Genomic DNA, 15,471 nt, shown 5'->3' with positions numbered 1-15,471 from the left:
TACGATTGGCGGGCCAGTTCAGGGAAGCGGAAGCCTGAGGCTAAGCCAGTGTGATTGTTACACGGGTTTGACTGCTGACTCGTTTCGTAACCACTAGGATCTCCTCACCCGGCACAACCTTCACCTTCCTTATCCCTTCTCTGACTTCCGTGGGTTTTGCTTCCGAGTGTTTCTTTCCTTCGCCTCTAACTCATCTCCAGCGTCTCTTCATTCCAAGCTTTCATCCGCCCGACATCATGTCTAAGCTCTTCGTTCAGTAAGTCCACTTCTAACTTGGGATTATTTTCCTTTGCGTGGGGTTTTCCCTTTTTTCCCCCTCGAAAATGTCCCGCTATCTCCCCGCTTTTTCACGTTGCGATACCAAACTGACTCGAACCCCTCAATCTAAAGCGGCCTCTCTTGGCACACCGACGATGACACTCTCCGCAATGGATTCGAGCAGTACGGCGAAATTCAGGAAGCTGTCAGTGATCTACAATCACCCACAGGTCTTCATATCTGAGCCGCAGCCTAACCCGAATTCTCATAGATCGTCGTCAAGGACCGCGCCACTCTGCGCAGCCGCGGTTTTGGCTTTGTCCGCTTCGCTACTGAGGCGGAGGCCGATGCCGCAATGAGCGCCATGAATAACCAGGAGTAAGTTATTCCAAAACCACTGCCGTCGGTTATCTTTGATAGACAGACAACTAACCCGCTTGATAGATTCGACGGACGTGTCATTCGTGTTGACAAGGCCTTTGACCGCCCGCCCCGCCCCGAAGGTGGCTTCCAGGGTCGCGGCGGATATAACCAGCAGCCTGGCAATGGCAACAGCTACCAGGGCGGCGGTGGTTTCGGCGGTGGTGGTGGTGGTGGCGGTGGTTATAACCGCGGAGGATATGGTCAGCAGCCCTACAATGGCAACGGAGGTGGTGGCTATAGCGGTGGTTATGGCGGCGGCTATGGTGAGTATCTGTGATCGGGGCGCTCCGGCTCCCTCTATAGAAGTCGTCCCACATAATCTAATTCTCGTATAGGTGGCGGTGCGAATGCTGGATACGGCGGTGGCGGTGGTGAGTATCGTTCCTCAACTATCACTTCTGTGTCCAAAAAGCTGATTGATAGCTGACCCAGGCTGGCGCAACAACAACCAAGCCCCGGCCCCCGAGCAGGGCAACTAACCTCGTGATGCGCGCAATACCCCATTGGCATCTCTTTCTGCTTGCACAAAAACTTTCACCGAATGCTTTTCTTTTTACAAATGTATTGACGAGACATGTGATCTGATGCAGTGCGGATCGGCAAACGACGGGATCTGGTTATGAAGATGAAATACGCGGCAGTTTTTTTTTTCCTTATTTTACGTTTTGCATCGAGGCAACATTGTCCTTTGGGGTTGCCGTGGTAAATAGGACTTCGGCCTTGGTATTAATTTGGCTCATGTGTGATCCGCGCCAGCTTGCTTTTGTAATTCGTGGCAGCATTCTGTGGATGAGATGCTTCTTCCAGTACCTACACATTTGAGATAATGGCTCGTTCAAGTTCGAAGTTCGGCATAATGCAGTCATCGAGATCTGGTATCATGTCTGATGCAGGTGGCTCTATTCAGTTTCCCGGATACCATGGATATCTACAACGTGGTCATCTCATCTAATCTATCTTACTCAATATTACCGTCCAGTACCACCGCCTCGGCCGCTGCCAGAGACCGCTGGACACTCTTCTCGGCCTCCCTCTCCTCCTGTTCGCCCTCGCCCGCAGCCTCAATCGCCTTAACCCGTCTTACCAAATCCGTGACATGGACATCGGCCGTCCCCAGACCCAGGCCGTCAAGCGCCTTCTCGAGCAGATAGAGATACTCCGTCCCCTTCCCACTCTGACCATGCCCAGCGCTAATAACCTGTGCCACGTCTTCGGGGTCTCGCTGTGCTGGGTCCCGCAGAAACTGCGGGTTGGTCGGCTGTCCGATATACACCATGCAGATGATCGGGGCTGAGTCGTCTCCTGTAAATTTCGAGGGTTCTTCTGAAAACGGATAGAAAGGCGTGTAGTGCACGCTGTAACCGTCGATCTCGCGCTCATCCAGGTAGTCGTGGACTTCCTCGGCATGCGAGGATGGAATGTGGTACGCGGCGCCCCAGACTTTGCCAGTAGAGGCTGATTCGGACTCGACATTTGCTAGCTGTTGTAGTGATTAGCCAAAAATTGCTCTTTGAAACCCTTTCCCAAGACTAAAAATCACTCCCTCTGAAAGTAAAAGGATTCATACCGGATCATCAAGCGTCTCCCAAAAAGTCCGCTCAATAACGGTAACCACTCTACCCGGCTGCTCAGGCGTGCCTCGATGATCGGTACTATTGGCCGGAATCAGCATCCCCAACTCCCGATACGGTAGGCGATAGACGATAGACCTAAGCCCCAGCCGGCGGGGTCTCGGCCAACAACATACCTAGCCTGGAAAACGCCACCGAGGGCCTGATGTCAGCTTCTGATCGCTCTAGACTTGATGCCGTGACAATGCCGGTATAGCAGCATTTAGGACGCATTTTTGTGCTTTTCATACCTGCCAGAATCGTCGTACGTAGCCGTCGATGTAACCTGGGACCCGTTGGTCTGTACGGCGTAATTAGCGAGGATTATCCTGGTCGGGATGCTGGAATCGCGGGGTGGGGGGTGAGGTTTCTGGGTTGTTGCCACCGGGTACAATAATCCCGTATCATGATCGCGTATTATGTATCGATATCACGTACCATAGTGCGGTGGTGGTTTCCAAATCAAGCTCCTGCAACGAGACTTAGCAGGCTGGTCCGGTGGAATGATAGGGAAACGGTTCCAATATATCTCCTTCCTAAGAAAAGACCTGAATAGACTCACCCGTAACCAAATACCCATAAATCACCTTTGGGAAAGTGGCTCTTCCATGTCCGGCCGCCGGGATGGACCTGGTGGCCTTGCAAGGTTGCAGCCATCGTTGCCGAGAGGTTGATATGTCCCGAAGCTGTGATTCGATGGGCAGGGCTTGTTGTGTTGGTTTGGGTGGCTGTTAGACTCACTCGCCCGAAATCTGAAGGCGAATGAGATGACGCAGCTGGGGGTTTCTTTATGTACTTTGGTATCGTGCGCCGCGTATACTTTATTCAAATGTGGCCCGACATCGCTGCGAGATTGATCGGTTTCATTACGTCTGTTTGCAGTGTTTGCTTTCTGGCTCGTCATTTTGGTCTGGGGTGGGCTAATGGGAGGTACTCTAGGCATTTGGTCTGAGGAAATGAAGAGTCTAGGCTATGAAAGATCACTTTCAAAGGCGATTTCTTGTGTTAGCCTACGAATAGTGATTTCTGTGCAAGTTGTTCAGACACTACGAGGTGCGGCGTACAATTGGATTCCCAAAGAGACAATCTACAAGCTGAAGCAAACAGTCCTACTCCGTTCCCGTGGCATACCGATATGTCCCAAGCTCTGATCTTTAAGGATCCTTTTCAAATAATATTCCGAGCCATGACGGTTTCAAGAAGGATGTTCTCGGTTACACCTCCTATACAATGTCCGGCCTCTCGTGATTGGCTGTCGGCGAAATCTCCTGACTCAGCACGTTCATGTCATCAATTTTATGGCCTCGATAAATAACTTTGGTCAATAATAACACCTACAACTCTCCGGTCTTCTTTCTTGACTGAATAAACTCAAAATGGCGGGTCTTTTCCGTCTGCTCAAAATGCAGTACACCCCTCCCACAGACCCGCGAGGGATCTCCTTCGCCGGCAAAACAGTCATATTAACAGGAGCGACTTCTGGCCTGGGGTACGAAGCCGCCATCAAATTCCTCAATCAGGGCGTGAAATCTCTGGTTATCGGCAGTCGCAGCTTGGAACGGGGCAATCGCACCAAAGAAGCGCTTGAAAAATACACCAATCGGCCCGGTGTGATCCAAGTCTGGGAGCTCGAGATGAGCAGCTTCCAAAGTGTCCAAAATTTTGCTAGACGCGTCAATGATGAGCTCAACATGGTGGACATCGCATTACTCAATGCTGGTCTGTGGAACCGCGAATACACAAAGTCGCCCGAGGGCTGGGAAGAGATACTACAAGTCAACACTTTGTCCACATCACTACTGGCATTACTGCTTCTTCCCAAGCTGAGGGAATCTTCCTCGGACACCGACCCCACACACCTGAGTATCGTCTCTAGCCAACAATTTGTGCGCGTTAAGGCAGAGTCTCTCCGGACAGAGGGTCCCCTACTCGAGCATGTAAACGATCCGCAGCAATTCAAGGGCCCGAAACAATACGGCATTTCGAAATTACTCCTGGAGTACATGACGAAGAACCTCGCCAACCTGGTTCGCAATGAAGACGGTACATTGCAGGTCATTGTCAATACCGTGAGCCCTGGACTCTGCCAATCATCGCTTGGACGGCACTACGACAGATTCTACGAACGATGGCTTGTATGGTTGATGTACAAGCTCTTTGCGCGCACAACTGAGCAGGGGAGTCGGTCTTTGGTCAGCGCGACGGTGCAAGGTGCAGAGTCACAAGGGAAGTGTTGGAGGAGTGATGGATACCTCGAGTATGTATTGATTATCGACCTTGGAATGAGTGTATTGCTGATCATTTTAGTGAATCTGTTGCCCTGACTACTGGGGATGAAGGCAAACGGTTCCAGGCTAAGGCATGGAATGAGATACTGCAGGTTTTGGAAGAGCAGGCAGCAAGCGTGAGAGATATCGTCCGGAGATCTTAATTATCTACGGCCCCCATATATCGTACCCTACAAGGATATATTTATAACTCCGGTGGGGCACTTCTTAGGTAGCTACTTTAAACAAGTCCAGAGGGGGGTTGCCGATGTCGCCAGCTAATTAAGTTACCGCGCGATGACTGGAGGACCGAAATTATAATCTATCAACCGCATAGGGCTGAAAGACAATTCCGAACATTCCAGGAACAAAAAGGGGAAAAGCTCATTCAAGCTCGGTGGGGACCCCGTTGCGCAACCACCGTCTTTCGACGGATCCATCTTGGCTAAAAATCATGAACCACCGCCCCACGGCTCCGCTTTGGGCCTGAACAACCCTGAAATTACTCTCAGATTCTTCCCTCTCCGTGTCGTCTCCCTTCACTCTTCCTTCCCTTGGTACCACTTCGGATACTCGCTACGGCAAGGTTGTCCTTGTCCCGATTGTTGCGCTCCATTCCTTGTCCCATTGCGTCAGCGCGGGCGACCATGGCTTACAACAAGAGTTACAATCCAGACGCGCTGCCAGCGTGAGTCAAAGCCATAAACACAAGAACACAAAGGTTCTTTGATCGCTGACCTGGTATAACGACATAGTCACGCTGAGCCCGAGCAGGTATCTATCATCGAGCTGAACTCGCATCTGTCACCTTGCTAAAGATCCCCAGGTCGCGCAGATGATTGGAACCATGCAGGTATCGGGAAACCACAGCCAAACCCATAAGCCGCTTCCTTCGCGGCCACCGCAGTCAGGGCTGAGCGGCGTACCTCCCCGCGTCCCAGTCGCCAGCGCTCCGCCAAAACCACATAGCAACCCTGCCCCGCGCCCGCAAGAACCCCATGCTCCGCATTCCTACAACGGCCGCCCATCGCCAGCAAACCCACCCCCAAGCCAGCACCGGCCGCACCCATTGCATCCCTCCCCGCCGCCTCAGAATTACGGCTTCGGCCCGCCGCCTCAACCTCAGCGCAATCGGCCTCCGCCTTCTTTTCGCCCTCCGCAATCTCCTCAACCCCCGCCGCTGTCAGCGCCCGGCGATGATCCGCAACAGCTGCTCCCCCTTTTCCGGGCGGCGAACTCGTCGCACTCCGGCTCGTTGACCGAGCACGAGCTGGGCTCCGCGCTCGTGAATGGGGACTACACATCCTTCCACCCGCGCACGGTCAAAATGATGATCCGCATGTTCGACAGAGACTGCAACGGGATTATCAGCTTTGACGAGTTCGTTTCGCTGTGGAAGTACCTCGCCGCGTGGCGGGAACTGTTCGACCGGTTCGACGAAGACCGCAGCGGGCGGATCAGTCTGCAGGAGTTTGAGAAGGCGCTGGTCGCGTTCGGATACCGCCTGAGTCCTCAGTTTGTCTCGGTGCTCTTTACGGCGTTTGAGAGCAAGACGAGGCACATGACAGCGCCGCCGAAGAGTCCTGTTACGGATCGCAATGGCATGAGCTTTGATCTCTTTGTGCAGGCGTGCATTAGTTTGAAGCGCATGACGGATGTGTTTAAGCGGTATGATGAAGATCGGGATGGATATATTACGGTGAGCTTTGAGGAGTTCTTGACCGGTATGTACTTTTTCTTCCCTCTGGATGGCAAGGGTAATGTTGAGTGGATGGCTGACGGATGAACGTTCCAGAGATTATCCAGCTCCAAGATTGATACATCCTCGTTCATCTGTACGTCGAGCGTGCATTTGCATCTTTCTTTGTCATCATTCCTTCTCGTTTGTGGTCTTCGGGCTATCGACATTTTCCATGTTATATACCCCTCGTCCATCTGTTCCCACCATAGAGTTATCCGGAAAAGGTCTTTACGAGTTGATCAGGGCATTGTCCAGTCATCTGCAATCCAGCAAACAAATAGGCTATCGCAATTTGATCAATCTTGGAAATTCCCGAGTATTGTAGGCTTCAAGGAGCAGCTCATTTCCGTTTTTGGTAATCGGGCCCAGCCGCCCATGAAAGATTTCACATGTTCTGCATGACACACCTTGGAATGTCTACCGATGAATTTTCCGACAGGGGTGCCACGTTATCCTTGGTAACCCGCAGATCTTGCATTCAGGCGAGGTGATAGCCCCGATCCGAAGCTTAGCCAACCTCTTATTCTAGAATGTGGTATAGAACCACGCGTCGACGTCGCACAACCCTTATTTTCCCTGTTAGAAACGAACAATTCCGAGTGTTCAATGTGTCTGAATGAGTCACATCCATTTCTTGTAGGCAGCTGTCATTGTAGTGGAGAAAACAGATAGATGCCGTTATCTCCGACCCACCCCTTGCTTCGTCGCAACTCACATTGCCCAATCGAAAGCGTCAAATCTACAAGTCGGGGACGTTAAAATCCTCGTCAGTCAGACCGCTGCAATAGAGAACATGGAGATAGCTTCTTCCATTACGGGGGTAACTCGCATAGACTCGGACATAAGCTGGAGCGGTTCGGCTTTTCGGGCTTCCAAAATCCCGGCGCGCGACCCGATCCATTCGGGTTGGGTTAACGACGAGGATTTTTTCTGACTCTTCCAACGCGCCTTCGTTACAAAGCTTTGACTATGTCGCTTTGAGAGATTCTGATTTATCTTATTTCACACTCTCTGAACCGAGCACCCTCGATAGAAGCACCCGTCATCGTGGCGATCGCATAGCCGATCGATCGATTAATCTCCGACGTCTCGGCTTTGGCTTTGCAGCATCCCCGCAAATTCTTGTCCTCTCTGTCTTGAGTCGATAATCGGAATTTTTCTAGTCATCCACCATGGTGGACTCACACAATGACCGCGATACATCCAGTGCTGACACGTTCGCTCCGCAGCTTGATGACACCAAGTCTGATGTCGAGGATTCTGCGCCGGTCCAGGAACCTGTGAAGACAGAGCAGGATGGAGTGGTCCATGTCGATGATGATACTGCACTCGAGAAGAAGCCTTCTGGGGCGGTGCTGGACCGAACCCCTTCGCAGGCGGCGAAGATGGGCAAGAAGAAGATCATCGTTGTCATGATCGCTCTCTGTCTGGCTTTGTTCCTGGCAGCTTTGGATATGACAATCATCTCAACTGCACTCCCCACTATCGCCGCGAGCTTCGGTGCTTCCGAGAGTGGATATTCGTGGATCGCCTCATCCTATCTCCTTGCAAATGCGGCTTGTATTCCTCTGTGGGGCAAAATCAGTGACATCTGGGGACGAAAATACATCATCCTCATGGCCAACGTCGCTTTCCTTGTTGGTAGTTTGATCTGTGCTTTGGCCAGAAATATGGCCATGATCATCTGCGGACGTGCCATTCAAGGTATCGGTGGTGGTGGAATCATCATTCTCGCCAATATCAGTGTCTCGGATTTGTTCAGTATGAGAGACCGACCCATGTACTACGGTCTATTCGGCGCCACTTGGGCTATTGCCGGTGCGCTGGGACCTATCGTCGGTGGTGCCTTCACCACCGACGTGACCTGGAGATGGTGCTTTTATCTGAACTTGCCCATTGGCGGTGTTTCGCTCGTCATCTTGTTCTTCTTCTTGCATATTGAATCCCCCAAGACGCCGTTCCTGGCCGGTCTGCGGAATATTGATTGGGCTGGAACGTTCTTGATCATTGGTGGTACCCTCATGTTTCTCTTCGGTCTTGAGTTCGGAGGTGTCGACTACCCCTGGGCCTCCGCGACCGTTATCTGTCTCATTATCTTTGGTGTGGTCACCTGGGTTCTTGCCGGCTTTTCCGAGTGGAAAATCGCCAAGTATCCCATCATTCCTCTGCGCCTGTTCAACGAGTGGCACAACGTGCTCATTCTTCTGGTCTGCTTCTGCCAAGGCTTCGTCTTCATTGCCGGTACCTACTATCTCCCGCTCTACTTCCAAACCGTCCTGCTGGCAAGCCCGATTCTGAGCGGTGTCTACGTCCTGCCTTTGGTCCTGGCTCTCTCGATCGTCTCCGCTGGTACAGGTGTTATTATGAAGAAGACTGGTCGCTACCGCGAGGTCATCATCGCAGGCATGTTCTTCATGACCCTCGGATTCGGCCTGTTGATCGATCTCAAGTCATACGCCTCCTGGCCCCGCATCATCATTTACCAGCTTATTGCGGGTACCGGTGTTGGCCCTAACTTCCAGGCGCCCCTGGTGGCATTCCAAGCCAACATCCGCCCTGCCGACATGGCCACTGCAACAGCTACCTTCGGCTTCGTCCGTCAACTCTCCACCTCCATGTCTGTCGTCCTTGGTACTGTCGTCTACCAGAACATCATGGGTCAACAAGCCAGCAAGCTTATCGCCGCCATCGGCGTCGAGCGCACCGCCAAGATCTCGTCTTCGTTCGCCGGTACCACCAAGACTCTCGTAAAGAGCCTGGACCCCCACCAGAAACAGGTCGTTCTCGATGCATTCACTCTCGCCCTGAACCGCATGTGGATCTTCTATACTTGTATCGGTGGCGTTGGCTTTGTCCTGTCGTGCTTCATCCGCCCCCGCGAGCTCAGCAAAACGCATACGATCCAGAAGACCGGTCTTGCCGAACAGGAGCGGGCTCGCCAAGAGTTAATCGACTCGCAGCGCAAGCCCGAGGCCAAGCCCTAGTCTCTTTATAATCTTCTCTCCGAGCCCTTCAGCCGATTCGCTGTACAAAATTACTCAATGTCTAATAAATACGTGTACCTAATCACACATGCCCTTCTTCGCATCTGCATCGCAGTCTGTCTGGCTTTTCTCTCCGATCTGGCGCTTCTATGCAATGCCATGACGGAATCTTGGACAGGGAAATATTGCACATAGTGACAGATATATTTATTCAAATCTGACTGATCTTTAATGAGCCCACCTAATTCGTATACTTGATCCACAATAAATGCGTTGCCACTGTATCTGACACCAAGTTCGAAGTGGGCCATCTTACCGTCGACCTGGTGTACAGTTTCAAGACCCTCGCGCCTGCAGGATTATTGAATAGCTCTTGGCTGGTATAGCTTGTGAGAGCTAGTTTCGGGCTGCCATTCACACTTAGATCGTAGTTAAGCTTGTGCGAATCGACGGTAATTCTTTTGAACCTTGCAAATACAAAATCACGATGATCTGCCGTTGAATGTAGGGCTTTACCGACAAGGTAGGTATTCCCCTGTAGGTAATTCCCTGTAGGTAATTCCCTGTAGGTAATTCCCCGTTGGTATTTCCCTCTACGCACCTCTCTGTGGGTATGTTTCCATCGGTTTTTTGCCTTGCATGTAAAGAACTCCACTCGTCATTCTCGTCGGTTCGTAGGGGTAGTCAAGGGCCAAGGGATAGAGTTGTCGGCAGGCGTGATGATCGGACTAGTCTCCGACGAACTCTCGCCTCCCCGAGAGGCTCCACTTTCCGGCTTTCGTGATTAAATCCGAACCTAATTTTTCAGATTTTGCTTCGTGGTCGACAATGTATTCTTTTAATAATACGAGAAGAAGTAATAGCTGTGGTAGAAAATATTCAAATTCATATATACCAGTTCTAATCCCTTTTTTAATGGAATCCGTCATGTCTGAATGCAGCGCGGGAGGTATGGTACATCCTTGCTCTCGGAGATTCGGATTTGACCCTTAGCGACCCACCTGGTGGGACCTACAAAGGCTTCGTTGAATCAATGCGATTTATCAGCAGTGGACCAAATCCCTTAAAACACCCTAATCTGGGTGATGATTCATTTTTGGATTATATTTTCTTTTGCCTCGTTAGCAGGGACGTTGCCGGAGTCAGAGACTCACAAATTGGCGACTAACCGGTGAGAGTACAACCCAGGGATTCCATATTTCAGTCTAATCCCGAGGTGAAAATGCAGTCTTATCTGCAGTACCGACGATTGGGCAAATCTGTTCGCTCGCAGCTGGACAATGCCTCCCCTGTGAAGGAAACTCCAACTGCGGCGCGCGATTCGGATACAGATACGCCTACGAATCCAGACGAAATCAGCCAACATGTGCCCAGGTCGAATCAAAGCCCTCTGGCAAGAACCGCCTCTTGGGGATCCAGCAGAACCGCCTTGGCCTACTCGATTGCTGGTATCGATGTCCAGAAGCAATCCGAGTCTCCGGATCAACCTGCCCACCTCTTCATTGTTGGCTGGGATGGCCCAAATGATCCGCAAAATCCGCGGAACCACAGTGTCGCCTCACGTTTGACCGCGACGCTGCTGGTTTCTGCGTTGGGTTGGATTGTTGGCGCCGCAACGTCTATCAACTCGGGTGTGCTGCCCCAAAACACCGAGGCGTTCCACGTCAGTGATGTCGTGGGCTCCCTAGTGACTGGTATTTCCTGACCCCCATCTAACAAATGGCTCTTTTTCGCGTGCAGAATAGCTGACTGTGTTAGGCATGTATTTACTCGGCTTCGCTGCTGGTTCCTTGGTTAGCGGACCACTCTCGGAGATCCTTGGTCGCAATGCCGTATACGTGAGCTCTTTGACCCTGTTCATGATCTTCATTATGGGTTCTGCTCTGGCACCCAACATCGGCGCCCAACTTGCCTTTTGATTCCTGGCAGGCATCTTTGGCTGTCCGCCTCTGACATGCGCCGGCGGCACCATTGCCGATCTATGGAATCCGTTGGAAAAGACACTCTACTTCCCTATGTACGCCGTTCTTTCCTCCAGCGGCCCGGTGCTGGGTCCAGCCGTTGCTTCATACATGGGGCAGACGGGCGTTCTTTCCTGGCGTTGGACAAGTTGGATCATCCTTATCGGGTCCGGTGCGATCCTCGTCTTGATCATCCTCTTCCAGCCTGAAACTTACGGTCCGCTCCTCCTGAAATGGAAGGGCAAGCATCTGCGCAAGATGACAGGAGACCCGCGGTTCCGGTCAGAAATGGATATGGAGAAAATCGCACTGTTTAGCCGTATCGGCGGTGCGATGAAGCGCCAGTTCCTGATCACCATTCACGAACCCATCATCCTGCTGATCTCTCTATACATGACTGTGTTGTATATTGTGTTGTTCACCTTCTTCGATGGGTACGCCTTTATTTTCACCGACATGCATGGCCTGTCCCAGGGCCTGACAAACATCGTCTGGGTCGCCATGTACGTTGGGATCATGCTCTCCGGGTTTCTTCTCCCGTTCGTCTACAGAGGGACAAAGAAGAATTTCACACAGGCTGCCGAAGCTGCAAATGGCGCCGACCCAGCAGTCGACCCTCGCGCTCTCGACAACGTGCACACGCAACCCGAAATCCGGCTCTGGTTTGCCATGTTTGGAGCACCGTTTATTCCTATCAGTTTGTTCTGGATGGGCTGGACTGACTTCGTGCGTACCCCGTACTCCCGTGCCTTGATAGAACCACTTCTAACCTGAAACAGCCATCCATTTCAGTCTGGTCGCCTATCATCGCATCGTCTGCCTTCGGCCTCGGCACCATTTGCGTCTTCATAAGTTCCTACATGTACGTGATTGACTCGTACGGCATCTACGCGGCGTCGGCACTAGGCTTCATGACCGTATCGCGCTATTGTGCTGCTGGAGGGATGACCATTGTTGGAATTCCGTTCTATAGGAATATGGGTGTTCACTGGACGCTCACTATTCTCGGCTGTATCAGCGCTATCATGGTGCCGGTGCCGTATGTGTTCTATCGCTTTGGGCCCGCTATTCGCAGTTGGAGTCGGTATGCTATTACCGAGGTGGTTAAGGTTTGAGAGCTGTTTAGGGGAAATGGTTCTGTCATGGGAATAGAGGGTGACACTAATAGACTTGATTTGTTCATGTCCTCAGATGAATAGAGAGCGCTTGACTTTTATTCGGAATTTGCATGTCATTTAATGTTTACATGTCATTTAATGCTAAGATTCAACCCGTGGACTATATCCGAATCTGAGATTTATCATATTGCATTGTGCATGCCGCCACCCTACATGAGTTTAATCCTGGAGGGCCGCAAGAATCCTCTTCAGGGCCTCCTCCAAAATATCCCTCGGCTGTGAGAACACAATCCTGAACCAACCGCTCTTCTCCGATCCAAAGAGGGCACCACTAGCCAAGAACACTCTGTGTTTCAATAACTGTGACATCACCTTCTCTCCGATCTCCTCATCTTCGGATAGCTCCGGGTGCAGCTCGCGATACTTCTTGCCCAGGTTAACCCAAAGGAAGAAAGCCGCATTGCACCCTGTGGCATACTCAATGCCATGGTTCTTCACATAGGTCGCAGTGTATGCATAAAGGTCCGACAGCTTCTTCTGATTCTGCTGGATATAAGACTCGGTGAATTGAGAATCCTCCAAGATAAGCGCTGTCAAATGATCCGAAATGCCCGATGGGTAAGAGTACAGGGAAATCCCCTTCAATGCATTGTGGAAATCGATGTTATGTTGAGATATGATGACGCCCAGGCGAATTCCGTTCGCGCCAAAGTCTTTGCTCATGCCCCAGAGGGCATGTACCAGACGGGGATCAATGATCCCGTTCGGGTCGATCGATAGGGCGGATTCAAATTTCACCGGCGGAGGGTGTTGGTCAATTGTATTGTCCCACACAGACAGTGCATAGATTTCATCGCTGATAAGATGAATCTGGTATTTCTGACACAATTTCATCAGTTCGATGATCACGTCGCGCGGGTAGCAGCGGCCGAGTGGGTTGTGCGGGTGGCAAAGCATCAGGGCTTTGACTCTTTGGCCTGTGCTCTGCTGGAACTCTAGCAAGGCTTTCTCGTACTTTTCCACGGCTTTGGGACCGAGCGGGTCGACGTCTTCGAAGTTGACTGGGACGACTGTTGACTGAGGGCGCTGAGAAAGATCGGGAATGAAAGTGCCGTAGTACGGTCGGCCCAGGAGAATGCCTTCACCGGGATCTGCGAATGCCCATGATACATGTCCAATTGCAGACGAGACACCATTCGTGATGACCAGTTGATCAGCCTCTAGCGGCTTGACTGGGTGCAGATGGCGGTTGAGAAACTGGGACACGGCGCTTCTAAGCCTGGTCGATCCGCCTCCTCCGTCGTTGTATGTGAGGTACTTTGCAGGTAGCTCAAGCTTTGTGTTGATGTATTTGAGGAGCTCGTCGTGCATGAGGCCATTCTCTGCGACTCCGACATTGACGTAGCCTCCCGGATTGGTCGATGGGCACCAGATGTCGCTTAAAATGTCCCACATGAGATTCGCAGCCGTTGCGTTGCTTACATCTTGGGCCCTGTTGGAAAGGACTTGGCTCGTGTTTGCTTGGGCCATCTTGGATGTGAGGTCTGAAGTTTCAGATCTGATAAGGTCGAATGGGAAGAATTTGCTGAGGTGACTCAGGTGTGAAGAGTGAGACGGTCAAGCTTTTAAAAGTCCGGCCTACCTAAAGAGGCTTTTGATCTGATCTCGGAGATTCAAGTAATTCACGCTGGGCTCTCTAGTCTTGGAAGAATTGTAGCAGCGAATATGGCGGTTGGCTTCGGTTCCAGCGAGGACCGAGGGGTTGCAACAGTGGAGACAAACCGCGACTTTATTTCTCAGCAACGTCACCGATTAACAATCACATTAAATCCGACTAACACCGCCTTCTCAATATCAAGTTCAATTCATTGACTACTCATACTTCAAGGGTAGATCACATCCATAAGCAACTCCACACCTGCATATCTCCACACCCGCATTCTACATCAAATGCCGGCCACGCGGTTAACAGATTAACCAAACGCCGGCATCTGCTTAGCACCGTCAACGGGAGCAAGGTAGCTAGGGCGATCCTTCACATAGAATTCAATATCGACCTTGCCACCCAAGTTGGCTGCTCCGTTGTCTAGACCACCGGCCTTGATACATGTCTTGTCCGCCATGATCTCCAGCTCAGTGTACAGGCTCGATCCACAGGTAGGACAGAAGAAGTGCTTGTTGATCTTGCCGCTGTCACCCTTGGCATCGTAGGAGCTTGGGGTTCCTGTATGAAGGGAATTAGACGTCAGACTGTGGTAGAGCTTGATTAATGAGAGAGCTTACCCTTGGTCACCTTCAAGCTGGCGCGGGGCACGACGGCGTTGGAAGTGAATCCGCCTCCGGTCCACTTTTCCGAGTTAGAATCGTTTAGTTTAGTCGAGGGGATTCAGGACCTGCTTACCTTCTGGCAATCAGTGCAATGGCAAAGCGCCGACAAATATTCGTCCACTATCACGCAATTAGCACCAACAATCTCGAATCTCGGTATGCAATGAACGAACCATCAGCAGAGTAGTGGATATCGCCACACATGCAGCTACCAGTGAGAGTCATGGTGTAGAAATTGAGTTTATTGTTGGTATGTACCTTGGTGGAATCGAAGTTTAGAATGATGAGGGGGAGGCCACCCGTGTCATGGCCTTATATAGTGGTCTCGGCGTCTGTAGTATGCATTTCTCCCGCGATTTCAATCACCGAACACCGAACTTCCTTGCCACTGTAATCGAGGGGTTTAGTGCGGGGTCCTCTGTCCTCTGTTTGTTACCCTAGGCCGTTTGTAGCCACGTTGTATCAAAACAGGATTTTGTAGGAGGACGCTTCATCGAAGGAATCTTCTTTTAGCCGAAAAGAGAGATGAAACCTTGAGTGGCTCCGAAGATCGTTATTGTGTTACACTTCGCTGGTAAATCTCCTTCGGTGGGCTGTTCTTGTCACGATTCCGGTAGATCTTGAACGCATAACCACGGAAAAAAGCTCGACGACTCAGTGGCTCGATTACCGTGACAGTGATGTGATTGATCAAATTACGTTGTTCTGTGACCAGTCACAGACACCGCCTCGCTTTGCTTTCGATGCGATTGGGTATCAGGGCAAGGAGCATATGGCTGAT

General features: G+C 51.4%; 8 protein-coding genes across 8 annotated transcripts; 5 read left to right on the top strand and 3 right to left on the bottom strand.

Annotated features, from left to right (window-relative positions):
* Positions 1–236: 236 nt before the first annotated feature.
* Positions 237–1,160, top strand: N7498_007039 (RNA recognition motif domain-containing protein; the record flags this gene model as incomplete). The annotated part of the gene is made up of 6 exons (XM_058454101.1): positions 237–256; positions 391–463; positions 530–636; positions 703–944; positions 1,017–1,052; positions 1,114–1,160. The coding sequence occupies 6 exons, from the start codon at positions 237–239 to the stop codon at positions 1,158–1,160; spliced, it is 525 nt and encodes a 174-aa protein (XP_058306350.1).
* A 479-nt stretch (positions 1,161–1,639) lies between these two features.
* On the bottom strand, positions 1,640–2,948 carry N7498_007038 (gamma-glutamylcyclotransferase; the record flags this gene model as incomplete). Its single annotated transcript, XM_058454100.1, is given in 6 exon segments — positions 1,640–2,161; positions 2,249–2,411; positions 2,429–2,454; positions 2,543–2,592; positions 2,730–2,761; positions 2,854–2,948. 6 exon segments carry the CDS (start codon positions 2,946–2,948, stop codon positions 1,640–1,642), a joined length of 888 nt encoding a protein of 295 aa, XP_058306349.1.
* Positions 2,949–3,667: 719 nt separating this feature from the next.
* Positions 3,668–4,722, top strand: N7498_007037 (putative short-chain dehydrogenase/reductase family protein; the record flags this gene model as incomplete). Its single annotated transcript, XM_058454099.1, has 2 exons — positions 3,668–4,548; positions 4,599–4,722. 2 exons carry the CDS (start codon positions 3,668–3,670, stop codon positions 4,720–4,722), a joined length of 1,005 nt encoding a protein of 334 aa, XP_058306348.1.
* Positions 4,723–5,205: 483 nt separating this feature from the next.
* On the top strand, positions 5,206–6,344 carry N7498_007036 (EF-hand domain-containing protein; the record flags this gene model as incomplete). The annotated part of the gene is made up of 3 exons (XM_058454098.1): positions 5,206–5,246; positions 5,314–5,332; positions 5,385–6,344. The coding sequence occupies 3 exons, from the start codon at positions 5,206–5,208 to the stop codon at positions 6,342–6,344; spliced, it is 1,020 nt and encodes a 339-aa protein (XP_058306347.1).
* A 1,127-nt stretch (positions 6,345–7,471) lies between these two features.
* N7498_007035 (MDR family MFS transporter) lies at positions 7,472–9,283 on the top strand (the record flags this gene model as incomplete). Its single annotated transcript, XM_058454097.1, has 1 exon — positions 7,472–9,283. The coding sequence occupies one exon, from the start codon at positions 7,472–7,474 to the stop codon at positions 9,281–9,283; it is 1,812 nt and encodes a 603-aa protein (XP_058306346.1).
* A 1,222-nt stretch (positions 9,284–10,505) lies between these two features.
* Positions 10,506–12,359, top strand: N7498_007034 (MFS transporter; the record flags this gene model as incomplete). The annotated part of the gene is made up of 4 exons (XM_058454096.1): positions 10,506–10,977; positions 11,042–11,158; positions 11,213–11,970; positions 12,024–12,359. 4 exons carry the CDS (start codon positions 10,506–10,508, stop codon positions 12,357–12,359), a joined length of 1,683 nt encoding a protein of 560 aa, XP_058306345.1.
* A 222-nt stretch (positions 12,360–12,581) lies between these two features.
* On the bottom strand, positions 12,582–13,892 carry N7498_007033 (putative aminotransferase; the record flags this gene model as incomplete). The annotated part of the gene is made up of 1 exon (XM_058454095.1): positions 12,582–13,892. One exon carries the CDS (start codon positions 13,890–13,892, stop codon positions 12,582–12,584), a length of 1,311 nt encoding a protein of 436 aa, XP_058306344.1.
* Positions 13,893–14,335: 443 nt separating this feature from the next.
* Positions 14,336–14,915, bottom strand: N7498_007032 (GFA family protein; the record flags this gene model as incomplete). The annotated part of the gene is made up of 4 exons (XM_058454094.1): positions 14,336–14,586; positions 14,646–14,709; positions 14,764–14,810; positions 14,864–14,915. The coding sequence occupies 4 exons, from the start codon at positions 14,913–14,915 to the stop codon at positions 14,336–14,338; spliced, it is 414 nt and encodes a 137-aa protein (XP_058306343.1).
* Between the last annotated feature and the right edge of the window lie 556 nt (positions 14,916–15,471).

The sequence above is a fragment of the Penicillium cinerascens genome (genome assembly GCF_028974065.1).
Source record: "Penicillium cinerascens strain IBT 15544 chromosome Unknown contig_9_segment0_segment0, whole genome shotgun sequence".
In the NCBI taxonomy this organism is placed as follows: domain Eukaryota; kingdom Fungi; phylum Ascomycota; class Eurotiomycetes; order Eurotiales; family Aspergillaceae; genus Penicillium; species Penicillium cinerascens.
The sequence above is the reverse complement of the archived record's forward strand: the minus strand, read 5'-3'. Positions and strand labels throughout refer to the sequence as shown.